The sequence below is a fragment of the Hyaena hyaena genome, unplaced genomic scaffold, assembly GCF_003009895.1.
Source record: "Hyaena hyaena isolate Hyena2069 unplaced genomic scaffold, ASM300989v1 scaffold_475, whole genome shotgun sequence".
Classification (NCBI taxonomy): Eukaryota; Metazoa; Chordata; class Mammalia; order Carnivora; family Hyaenidae; genus Hyaena; species Hyaena hyaena.
In genome coordinates this window covers 1,483,964-1,497,145 of record NW_024081109.1, presented here as the reverse complement: position 1 = coordinate 1,497,145, position 13,182 = coordinate 1,483,964, and the positions used below count along the sequence as shown (strand labels likewise).

The 13,182-nt window shown below is 47.5% G+C and overlaps 1 protein-coding gene across 1 annotated transcript in view; it reads left to right on the top strand.

Annotated features, from left to right (window-relative positions):
* The first annotated feature begins 2,486 nt into the window (after nucleotides 1-2,486).
* The window catches only part of OPRK1 (opioid receptor kappa 1), a 29,561-nt gene continuing 18,865 nt past the window's right edge, over nucleotides 2,487-13,182 (top strand). Inside the window, exon 1 of the mRNA XM_039254261.1 lies at nucleotides 2,487-2,743. Coding sequence (XP_039110192.1) covers nucleotides 2,487-2,743 — 257 coding nt within the window. The remainder of the gene's footprint in view (nucleotides 2,744-13,182) is intronic.

The following is a 13,182-nucleotide window of genomic DNA, read 5'->3' as shown; positions in this document are numbered from 1 at the left end:
TATGTTTTGTCTTTTGGGAAAGAGTGGCCCCACATTTGTTCCCTTACATGAAATCATTCTGTGCAATCAGCGTATGACAAGGGCCAGAAACATCTCTTTGAGCCCAACTCAGTAATGTCACCAGCTGTGTGACCCCTCTGTGAGCTAACTACAACAGCAAAAGCTAACAAATGTGGTGAGTGCAAGAGGAAGATAAGTATTGTAAATACCCTTTCAAAACTATGTTGCACAGAGACGATTGTATATATCTTTAATGCATGAAGTCATAGATAAATAGACATAGATAAGTAGACAGGTAGATAGATAGATGGATAGATGGATAGATAGATAGATAGATAGATAGATAGATAGATAGATGGATAATTCTGCCTTTCTTGGCTAATTTTCCTTTAACATACCATTTTTACTTTCTTTTGAGATACTGCTTAATTTTCAAACAATACTTCTTCTGGGTTGCTTTGGTAGCAGTTTGGGATCCCTCTGGCAGGAAGTGAGCTCCCAGACGTCTGGTAATGACTGTCTGCCATCTTCCTAACAGAGAGGGACCTCAGACACATGGAAAGCCCACCGTTCTGATGTTTTGTGAAGGTGGATGTCATCGTCTAGTGAAGATCTGCAATCGAATCTAAAAACATATCAGATTTGATAATTTTCAAAACTCCTGTGGTGCCCAGGGTTGGAGAGATTCTGTTAGGCAAAAGAGAGCTTCCTTGTTCTTCTTGGCATCACACTCCTCAAAGGGCTGTGCGTTCTGAGCTGTGGTCAAATCCCTGTTTAGGGTTCCCAATATCTTGAGCGAGGTTGGAGCTCTCTTCTGCGGTCCGCTGATAAATGGAATGGCTGTGTCCGCCATTGTGGTGCCCACGTGTGGGCATGGATCTGAGCTGGGGGAAGCAGTGGAAGATCTCCTTTGTCTCCAGAAGTCAGTCAGCCTTGGACAAGGAATCTACTTCAGAAACTCAGGCGCCTTGGTCTCCTGGCATCCTGACTCCCATATCCAGTTGGGAAAGGGGAACATTTCCACTCCTCCCTCAAGACCTTCACTTCTTCCGGAGCTGAGCCTACCTTTGTCTTCCTTCCTTTTCCTCATTGTCCCTTGGGCCCCATTGCCCGAGAGCCTCTTCCACCCAGCAGAATCGGACTCCCATCCTTGGGCCAGCTGCGTTATGCACAGAAGTGATGATGCCTGAATTTCCCTATGGGGGTTCAGGTCCTTGGGGGTTTCACAGAGAAGGCATCCTAGTGATGGAAGAGTAAGGAGAATGTGATGGTTGCAGAGATTCATAAGAGACAAGAAGACATCGTTTCTCAACTCCTGAACCAACACTGAGGCCTGTGTGAGCAGAGTGTTTCACCCCCCAGCAGGTAATGCGACACACACAGGTAATGGCTGTAAGGTGCAGTCTGGGTGTCCTCTCAGAGAAGACTAGAAGGGACAGAATGCACAGAAACAGTCTATTGATGCGTTTCAGACCATTACTAGTGTGCCATCTGGTCTCATGGGATTATCTTGCTACTATCCGAATGGGTCATTCAAATAAACAGAAGGACACTTTTTCTCCTCGCTTGAGAGACAACTTCCCTGGAACGATGCCCACAGGAGTTCTAGACAACGTGACGAATGATCCAGAAGCATTCTCGCACTGAGGGGCATAGCCTTCCTCGCTACTAAAGCTCAGTGGCACAGCGGCTCTGTCTTGGGGGCATCCAGGAGAGGCTGATTGAGTCTCTCAGGGAAGCTGGTGACCTGGGTGAGCCTCCGGGGGCGGGGGGGCACGCGGCTGGGCCCCGCCCCCGGAGGGGGGAGCGGGGCGGGGCGGGGCGCCCCCGTGGACTCCGCCCCGCGGGCCCGCGAGCCGACCCAGTGCGGGCCGCGTCTTCCGGACTGAGCTGCGGCGCGTCGTGGGAGCCGCGCGCCGAGGCGCGGGGACGGCGCTGGGCTGCAAAGGCGCCTCCGCCGGAGCGCGGGCTGCGGGTGCGCGGCGGCCCGCAGGGCTGAGCCGGCCCCGGGAGCGCGCCGGGCCGCCCCGGCCAGGACCTGCGTCCCCGGACCGCCGCGCGCGTCTCCGGGAAGCGGAGGTGAGCTTTGGGGCGCTCGACTTTCGAGGAGCGGCTCTTGGGCAGCGCGGGCTCGGCGCTCCAGTGCGCGCTTGTCCCCGGGGGCTCAGAGCAGCGGCCTGGGGACAGGTCCCCCGGGGACCGTGCCTAGGACAGGGCTGGAGGGGGTGGCGGATTTCAGGGCCGGGGAAGAGGAGCGAGGGCTGTGCGCCTCGCCCGGACGGCAGCGAGCGCTCCGCCGTCCCTTTCCCCGCCCTCGGAACGTGCGCCGGGGTGGCCTTCGGCGGGTCCCGGGCTCCCCGCGCCGCCGGCCCCCGCGCGCTGGCCCGTGTGCCCGCAAAGTTTGCGTCTCCGGGTCCAGCCAGTTCTGTCGCTCCCGCAGCCCCGCAGGTGCCGCCTCTCCTCGCCGCGCGCCGCAGCCGCCAACCATGGAGTCCCCGGTCCAGATCTTCCGCGGGGAGCCGGGTCCCACCTGCCCCCCGAGCACCTGCCTGTCCCCCAACGGCAGCGGCTGGCTGGCGGGCTGGACCGAGGCCGACGGCAACAGCAGCGGGGGCTCCGAGGGCGCTCCGCTCGAGCCCGCGCACATCTCTCCCGCCATCCCGGTCATCATCACCGCGGTCTACTCGGTGGTGTTCGTCGTGGGCTTGGTGGGCAACTCCCTGGTCATGTTCGTGATCATCCGGTGAGTGCGGGGTCTGTGCGCCGCGGTGGCTGAGTTGGAGGGCGGGGTGGGGGGACGTGGGGAGGCCGGTGCAGCCGCCTGGACCGCGGGTGGGGCGCCAACCCGGTGGCGGGGACCCTGACCCGTCCTTGCCGGGCTCCGGAGAGCCTCAGAGGGCGGCCTCCTCGAAGTAAAGTGTTCCTGTTTTGGAATACCGGGCAGCCAGAACTGTTTTGAGGACTTGAGTGACTCTCCTCTTACCCCCCAAGCCCTCGCGGAAAACTGTGGTCAGGCCAAGTACTAGGGTGTGGAGCAAGGTCAATGTCTCCTGCAAAGGAAACTCCTTCCTCTGCCTGGCCTTTTTGCCTGGTTGCCCGCACCTGTTTGGAGGGCTTGGTTTTGTCTTCCGTAAATATTTCTTAAGGTAAAATTCAGGTCCATCGAATGCACTGGTCATAATTCAGAATTTCCTGTGACTCATCAGATTGGTGTTACGGTTTATGAAGCAAAAGCCAGTATACTATTTCGAGTTGCTGGTATCCACACATGAGTCCCTTTCAAGCACTGAAATGTCATCTTGTTTGTTAAGAATATCAGTGATTTTTGTAAATAAGCCATCTAATATTTATCCTCTGAAGTGCGGGTTGTGGAGGTTTTCAAAAATTGCTTAGCTTTTTATTTTCCACCGGGGGAAACTAAAGGTTCTGTTTTATTGTTCTTTGGTAGAATTTATATAGAAGTCATTTCTAGTAATGAATACCCAAATATCCACGTATATAGGCTAGTTTCCTGGTAAGTGAAATGATGCTTATTTTGGTCTCTTTCAACAAAGAAAACAAGAAAAGAAAAAAAAATCCCCACTTTGGCCTGAAGGCCCTTTGAAATATATGTGTATTACTTTCTGGGAGATTTAATGCTTTGGAAATGCACCTTTGAGAGTGGGTAAGGGGCTTACATTCCTTTGAGAAGTCCTGTGAAGTAAAGGACACAAGTCACTCTTTCCAGGGATATTGAAGGATGGATAAAACAACAACAACTTTTTTTTTTTTTGGTTCCAACTTTAGCTCTTTATTATGAACCTTAAGCACATTATCTCTAGTAGCATGAGTCTTGAGAAGTCATCATCATAATAAAATGCCCATTTATTTGTCTATCTAGTCTTGAGAGTTTCAGATTTTTTATCTTCATCTGTGCTCCAGAACTGAAACCCATCATTTAAGCCTCCAAATATTATAAAGCTCATTTCACCTACAATTAGTGTTTGTACCTTGGTACCCTTGGTTGCCATAATTGTGTATTGTGTTTTATAGGAATTCTGTCAATAATGAGGAAATGCTACAGAGAGAGGGGAGGTTTTAAAAGCATACTGTTTTTTTTTCAAGCCCTTAGTAATTTCAGAGCTGCTCTCCATTAGAAAGCGATTATAGCAACTGAAAGCAAAGAAAAAACAGCTGTGTTCTCAATTTCAATTAAAATTTTTAGGAGATCTTTGGTTCATAGGCTGTTGCTTTGTAATAAAACATTGTTACACAAAAAGAAGACACTAAGAAAAAACCCAGCTCCTTTCCTACTTCTGTCATATTTAAGTGCATGAGTAAAACAAATACAATGTATTGTTATTTGAATGAGCACCTGAAGTTTTGAGTTGGAGAAGAGCTTCTGAGTTGCTTAACAACTATTTATATAGTCCTGCAAGGTAGGATAAAAACAAATGAAGAATCTTAAAATGTGTGCAAAGACAACTCCATGGGGGAAGAGTAGACAAGAAGTAGAAGTGAAATATAAATGTATATAACAATTACATGTAATTATATATAATTAATAATCACCATTATAAATAGTAATATAGCATACTTATTAATTATTCATATATTTGTATAACATATGTGACATATAATTATATATACACATATGTGTGTATGTGTATACACATATCTCCAAAAGATATCCAGGAATAAAACTTGCTAAAAGGGAATACATTCAGCTAAAAATACACAAAATGTTAGCTCGTTAACGTAACATCATCCATCTTCTCACCCCAGCCCCTTCTACTTGGAGATAAGATATGAAAGGTGAGGATGGAATGCCAATGTACCGAAACATTAGTCTGCTTACATCTACAGCTAAGAGGACTAAGGAGTATTTAGAACAGTTCACACTGAGAGATGGTCAAAGAGTTGAAAAAGAAAGCCTTTCCTCAAAAGGAAAGTTGGGGGGCTTGAGTTTGTGTCGCTCAGAGGAACCCAAGACTTGAAAGAAGCAGCTGAGGTGTTAACGTCAGCGCTGAGAGCAGAGGCGGGGTACAGAACCCAAAGGCGCTGTCACCGTTGACGTTGAGGGCTGGGTAACACTGCCTGTCAAGCTGGAGGCGGGCTTTGGAGAGCCACGCTCCCAACAAATCATCCGTCGGCCAGGGTCACGGTTCGGTCATCTAGGACGTCATTCTCGAGATGGGATTTAGATGCTTGGATGTCAGGGCCGGTGCAGGTCTGGGATGGGCAGCTCAGACCTGGGGAGGAGGTGAGGGTTGGGGCCAAAAGCTTGGATTATTTTTAGCCCCGTTTTACAAATAGCTTTCCCACCTTGAGTGCCTGAACACATCGACGGTCTCAAGGTTTTTCATCATTTCCTAGTCCCAGCTGCCTTAACTGCCTAACGTGAAGGCACAGTAACTTTCCCCCGTGACAACCTTTAAGCACCCTGGCCTCCCCTCTTGCCTGGCTTTCTGGTTTGTGGCCCTGGGGTGGGAGGTACTTCCCTCAGCCCTGGATCCGTGTCTTTGGCTGCGACTGACACTTTGGGTGTGCCCGCGGGCGTGGCGCTTAGGAGCCTAACCCTGTGTGCTCTCTACCGCCCCCCTGTGTCGGTCACCTGCAGTGCATGCCCTGATGCCCACCAGCACCCACACCCCGATCTTGCCCCGCCGTCTCCCCTGTGACAACTTAAACTTCCATCCTCCCACAACTTCCACGCACGCAGCCATCTCCCTGCTTGGCAGACGTGACTAAAACTTAAGGGACACTAGATAAATGCCAGGCTCGGAAAGCTAGCTACTGCATGTGAATTATTTCTTTAAATCTTTGTAGTCATAGGTATCTTACCATCCCCGTTTAACAGACGATGAAACAAAGTAAGCTTAAACTGACTAAAGTCACGCCTTGCTGATTGTGGAGCCTGCCTGGCCCCAGATCCCGCCCTTCAGTCCGCTGTTCGGTTCCCACTCTACCACTCTGCAAACCTGTGGATACCTCCTTACCTTGCAGCCCTTCGTATTCTCGCAGACTCTCTCTTCTTCTTGCCCCATTCGGACACCATGAGCCATCAATTTAGCCTCTCTTGACAATACATGCAACTGCCTTGCCTTCTTGTTCTGCCTCTGTCTTCTACCACACCTTGACCCTGGGTCAAACCAGTACCTCATCTTCCTTATTTCTATACACAACTAATTAAATTCTGCTGCATAAAGTCACTTTTATCTTTGTCAAGGCAACGTCACTGCCTTCAAGTGTATGTGACCTCAAGTCTGTGTCTCTCTCCTATTTTCAGAAAGAGCCAATTCCTTTTCCCACTTCTCACTTAAAAACAACAACAACCCAACACTAATTTTTTTTTAAAAAAAATTTAACTTTATTTTTGAGAGATAGAGAATGAATGGGGGAGGAGCAGAGAGAGGGGGAGACACAGAGTCGAAAGCAGGCTCCAGGCTCTGAGCCGTCAGCATAGAGCCTGATGCGGAGCTTAAACCCACGAACTGTGAGATCATGACCTGAGCAGAAGTTGGACGCTTAACCGACTGAGCCACCCACTTGCCCTGGCCCAACACTGATTTAATCAGCACTAATTCCTACTTCCATACTTCCTCATGGGCAGGGAATGGACTTACCAGTTGTTCACTGTGACACTAGAATCCAGCTGCTGGGAGTGCTCTTCCTATGTATGTGTCTTGGCCGTCGCCCTTCCCTCATTCCCTTGCATCTCGTGGAGATGTTTCCTTCTTTCTTTCCAAAGCAATTCCCTGCCCCTGTAAGTTGAATCTCATCACCTCCTGCTCTTCCGGAGTCTCCGCTGTGTCAGGGGTCTCCTTCCTATGCTGTCTGTAATCTCTCCACTGATTTTAAGCATCTGGATACACTCAGACATCTGTCATCTTACACGTAATCAATGTCCATGACCCTTCTGTTTTCCTGGGTTCCCTTAGCTAATGACTCTCATCTTCCTGTGTGTTGTAGGTAAGCTCCTTGGAGCGATAATCCCTCTTCTTCATTTCTTTGTCTTCTGCCCATTCCTCAGCCCAGTGCACTTGGGTTCCCTCCCTGACACTCCTTGACCAAAGCTAAGAGCATCATCATATTTTCAGATGCTTATTTTAGGCTGGCTATCCCCTAACCTCTGTGGATTTTTTAAAGTTTATTTATTTTGAGAGAGAGAGAGGGGGAGAGAGAGCATGGGACCACACTGGGGAGGGGCAGAATGAAAGGGAGAGAGAGAATCCCAAGCAGCCTCCCCGCCAGTCAGCACAGAGTCTGATGCGGGGCTCCATCCCATGAACTGTGAGATCATGACCTGAACTGAAATTGAGAGTTGGACACTTAACTGACTGAGGCAGCCTGGTGCCCCATTCTGTGGGGATTCGGCATGCTCGACCCATCTTACGCCCCTCACTTTCTTGGATAGCACCCTATCCTTGACTCCCTGCCACATCTTCTGGGTTTCTCTTGTCTGCATCACGGACTCCTCTTCCACTCATATTTCCTAATTGGTCATATTTTCTAGAGCCTTCTCAGTTCTTCTGTCCTCACTTTGCATACTCTCGTATTAGTCAGGAATCAACCAGAACAGCAGAGGCAGTAGGAGATGTACGTGTGAAGACATTTGTTGTAAGGGATTGGGTTACCGGACTGAGCGAGTCTGAAACCGGCAGGGCAGCCATCAGGGGGTAGGCTGCTGCCCTCAGGTGGCACTTCCCACTCAGGGCTGCCACTGCTCTTATGTTAGTGCGCTTACGACCCCCATAGCATCATGCCACTGGCCGGGTGGTTTAAGCCACAGAACTCGTTTTCTCATGGGGAGGCCAGGAGTCCAAGGTCAAGGTGCTGGCAGGGCTCCTTTCTTCGGAAACCTCTCTCCTTGGCTTGTAGATGGCTGTTTCCTCCCTGTGTCCTCACAGTCTTCCGTCACGTGTATCCGTGTCCTAATCTCCTCCTTTGACACAGATGCCAGCCATATTGGATTAGTGGCCACCTTCACATCCCCATTTTACCTTGACTCACTTTGCCTCTTTAAAGGCCCTGTCCTCATATATGGCCACGTTCCGGGGTACTGGGAGTAAGACTTGGCTGCGTGTATCTGAGGGGACGCAATTCAGCCATAAACACTGCCCACCCTCTTTCTGTTCCCCCTAAGAAAACACCTTCCTGAAGCTTCAATGTCCATGATGGTTTTGTATATATGTTCTTTTCTGTTTCATTTAAAGAAAAGTTTTACTGTTGTGAAGGTCTACTTTTTAAGTTAAAAGTAAGGATAAACAAGGGGAAAATTGTTAGGGCAAAACATAAAGGGATCAAAATTGCTTGTTCCTTGGTCTTAAGTTGAGCCTTTTTCTTTTCTCATTAGTTTTCATTGCTTTGCTGCTACCATAATAAAGACGGGTAGGGGGTCAGTCCTCTGATACCTTTCCCCTGAGAGTAGAAGACTTTTGCTTCCCTACAGTTCATCCTGGGCAGTGTTGAAATATCATAAAAGGGACAACTTTGTAAGGGCTTGGGAAAAACAAAACAAAACAAAATAAACAAACAAAACAAAACAGAACCACAAAAATACTCTGGAAATGGTTCTATTTCCTGAATTAAATTTCTCCTCCAAAGGCAGCCAACCTAGCCAAGCTTGCCAGGTACAGAGGTGGTTCTTTTTGCAAAGAAAAAAATGAGTTTTCTTGCTCATAGACTGAGGGGCAGAGTGTTTCTTCCCCAGGCCACTGACAGGAGGAGTCCCCCTGGGCTGAGCCCATCTTAGGTTACATGGCATATATTGACTCAGGTCACCCCTGAGTTCATTTGGTCCCCATGGTTTAACTTGTATCAGTCCCAGAAAGCTGTGTGACTTTCACAAAAGTGGGGAAGTATGCAAAGAAGTGAGGTGACCCGATCAGAGTGTCTGCTGTCGTGCCTGCCTCTTTTCCATCCATCACCGCAGTGATGAATGCACATATTCCATATTCTCTCAGATGTCACCGTAGCCTACCTTGGATAATATTGCCAGACCGCACCTGTAGAAGCATTGAAGAAAAGGAAGAGACATACGGGTATAACTAACCTTGTGCTGCCCCCTATCTGACATCAGCCTTACCTCAGGCTCTGATTGAAAAGTATGTTCTGATTTATCCGGAGCCCTCTCTTGGAATCAACATTAAATGTTTCCTTTAAAGTAAGCCTGGTAAAGATCAGTCCAGGCATTATTTCCAGAAGTGCCTATCTTGCATGTCTCAAAGTAATTCTTATTTGACAAGCTCCTAAAGGAGATAATTGGCTTCACTGCAGTTGGTGAGATGGATTAGCCAAATGGAATTATTTTCTTCCCTGTGGAACGTGATTGTGGCTGAAACCCAAATCCTTGTGGATGGTGGCAGAGATCAGACTAACCAGCTGCCCCTCCCCTCTCCAAAAAAAAAAAAAAGAGAGAGACAGAGAGAGAAAGAAAGAAAACCAAGTTGGCCATCGGTATAGAGCTCCTATGTAGTCTTCAGAATCAATTCTTGTTTTTTGACTTTATGAGATCTCACAATTTTTCCTGGTGCCTGTCTCATAGTTGGTTTGAGGAGGGACTTCTTTCCGGCTGGGAGATGTTTGCTCCTCAACATTAATCACTCATCCATATCTCCTGGGCAGCAGTATCTTCGTGGGAACTTGAAGCTGGCACCTTCTTCACTCCAGATTGACTTCCCGATGCACTCAACTGTTGCTGCCCCAGGGGGCTCTGTCCTCAGTGCAGAAACCTAACATTTCATGTCTGGAGTCTCAACCCTGTATTCACAAAAGATTTATTTATTCCCCCACAGAAAATCAGCCAATTTCTGTGTCTGTCTTTCTTTGGAGGGGGTGCTGGCTTATGTCTGAGATAAGGAAGACGTATGTGAGAGAACGGATTTTAGGAGTAGGGATAATATTGTCAAAGGCTTCTGTGTGTGTGTGTGTGTGTGTGTGTGTGTGTGTGTGTGTGTATTTAAATACCCCTTCCCTGGTCCAGCAGGTCAGACTTTAGATGAAAGACGAGAAAAACAGAAGGCATGTGATGAATATGTGATGAATTCAGAGATCCCAAAGGAACGGATTCAAAAGTGGGGAGGGGAGCTTTCAGGTTAACATTGGCTACAGTTCTGAGCATTTCCTTTAACAATGGGAATGGTTTTCTGAGTATTAACTCATTTAACTTCACAAGATGACCAAACTCTCTCTGCCTCTCCTCATTGCTCCCCACCCCATGCAGGGGCCGTTTCCTTCTGGGAGAGGACAGAGTGGGAGGGTAGTCTTGCATCCTTTCTGCCAGCATCCTGTGGCTAACTCTAGCTATGTCGGTTTTCTGTATAGAATTGGAAAAACTCGTTTAAGATACCTGTATACTTCTAAGTATCCAGATAGTCGTACACTGGGAGACAACACATCGATCATGGGAGATGTGTAGTTTTCTACCGGGTGTTGTTGGGCATGATACACACTTGTCCTGTGTGCACAGCTGAATACACTAGAGCATTCACTCTGGGAGTCAGAGCCGTGCCAACAGAGGAGGAGCAGGTCCAGGGCACCAGCTGTCGTAGTGAAATCACTACTCTGAGTTCTCCCACCTCCCTGCATGGACGGCGTGCCTCCCCCTCAACATGAAGCACGTCCACCATGCCAGCTGTATTTCAGTGCCCGTGTGGTCACTGAGGTTGTAACAGTCGTGGGACTCAGAGACACAGCCTGTGCCTCTTTTCTTTCTATAGCTTTTGCTCTTTACATACGGGACAGTAATTCTGGGGAACTGAAGGGGCATGTGACCATCTATGCGAATTCATGTGTATCTATGCATTCACTTAGTGAATTCACATAGTGAGTATGTGAATATGGTGAATATATTCAATTGCAGAGTCAGATCAGTGGCAAAACAGTGACTGAACTTCCCCTCCTTCCCTTAAAAATTAAGAAGCGATTGCCCCTCAGTAAAGAACCATAATTTCAATAGTAAATAACCCCAAAAGATATAGTGTAGCAAATCAATTTCATCGAGATGAACTGAACGTTATCTGGAGGGTTCATGGAGCAAACTCATTATGTTTTCAAATAAACTCTTCCGAAAATCCACATCAGTAAAGCCATTATTTCTGATCATTTAAAACACAAAATCTGGAATGCTCTATATCTGGAAAACATGCTCAGGAAAATGAATACATCATGCTTGTTGGCAGTGTAGGAGAAAAGAGTGTCAAAAACACATCTCTCATTATGTTAGTATTCCACTGTTGGATAAGGTACTGCAGAAATGTCTTTCTACTGAGCCTAGTGTGTTGGGGGTGTTTGGACCTCAGTGCATACAGCCCGATGTTGTAAGATGGTGGCCAGCTTGTGGGTCAGGGGCATTTGGTTCACCAGACCAAATAGTGATTCTTCAAGTACATTCCGTTGGCCCTTAGTTAGGTATTTGCTGTATTAAAGGGGTCTGTCTATTCAGAAAAATGACCACTAGGGTGTTTGTTTCGTTCTGTTGGAACTGTAGTTTCATGGCTTCTCAGAAGGCTCAAATTTTGCTTCCCACTGTTTCACTTATTTGTGGTCTGGGGCAAGCCATTTACATCCTCTTTACTGTTTCCTCACCCAAACAATGGGTATTACTTGTGGAAAAACTCCAGCACTACAATGTCCATGACAGCCTTTGTCCATTGAGGGGCAGCATGCTAATGTTCTATATTAGGATTCCCTGAATTATGCCCCATTTCCTCCTGTCAAATGTTTTTTTTTTTTTGTTTTTTTTTTTGTTTTTTTTTTTTTACCCTCATGATGCATACTTCACCACACTTATCAGAATGGTTTTCAATCTTGAGCTGCTGGGAGAAGCAGAGGTCATAGGATCACATTATTTCTCTGATAAAATTTCTGCCTTCTGAGAAAACTTTGGGAGGGCCAGCCTTGACTTCCTTTACGTATTAGGTATGGAGTCCAAGAATCCCTGAGAATCAGCTCTAAGATGCTCACTCTTCCAAAGAAGTGGGGGCAGTGGTATCTTACGGGATTGTAATGCAGGTCATCAGGACTGCCGCGGGTAACTAATGATAATGACAGTGACAATAACACCGGCAGCAAGGATGACAGTGAGGATGGCACTCAGTGAGCAACTGTCAAGTACCACGTCCTGTGCTAAGTACTTTGAGGAACGTCTCATTAATTGTCCTTAAACATCATGACAACTTTGCCAGATAAAGGTCCTAAAACAGAGTCTGACCCAGAGTAAGTTCTCGGCGAACACTTAACCCAGCGTTGCCTACTCATATTCACGTCCCCAGTCAGGCTCCCAGGACTGTAGTCACTAAAACGTCTCCATCCAGCTCCTTCTCAAAGCGCAAGATCCTGTCTAGGTTTTCTCTTCTTTAAAATGTGCCCTGATCTCTTCACCACACACTGATCCTTCTGTCTGTCCCTCTAGTTCATGTGGTGGTTTTTGACTCCATTGGTTGAAAAGCTCCCGGGGGTGTGGTCTCTATGTTGAGTTTTTTGGTCACGCTCCATGCCCAGTATGTTGCTGTCTATGGAGCAGCCACTTACAAACGTGTAGACGTAATGAAGTGAAAAAGATGGGGTGGAAGCTTGACTCTAACAAGAGAGAAGAGAGGCTGTGTGTATTGTCTGCATGGGGGACCATATTTTGCAGGTAGGAGCTAAAAATACCTCGAATCAACAAAATGAAAAACACATTTGTATTTAAAGATGTATGATAATTACCCATCAACATGACGGATATATCATGCTGTCATAAAGCTAAAATGGAGCTCCTGATTGAGGAAGCATCATTTAAATTAAAGAAAAAAAATTTTTTTTAATGTTTATTCATTCTTGAGAGAGAAAGAGCATGAGCCTGGGAGGGGCAGAGAGAGAGGGAGACACAGAATCCAAAGCAGGCTTCAGGCTCCAGACTCCATGCTGTCAGCACAGAGCCCAATGAGGGGGCTGGAACTCACAAACCATGAGATCATGACCTGAGCTGAAGTCAGCACTGACCTAACTGAGCCACCCAGGCACCCCATCATCATTTAAATTAAAATAAAAAAGCACTTGGCCAGTGTACCCCGACAGTCAGGGACTGATGATCCAAGAATGGGCCTTTCTCCCTGCATATTGTCAGAGCACAGGAGGCACATGGGAAGGCCAAGGAGCCATCTGTGGGACTGCTGTGTCCCAAGGTCAATGTTCTTCCTGCTGATGCCTCATTTTTCT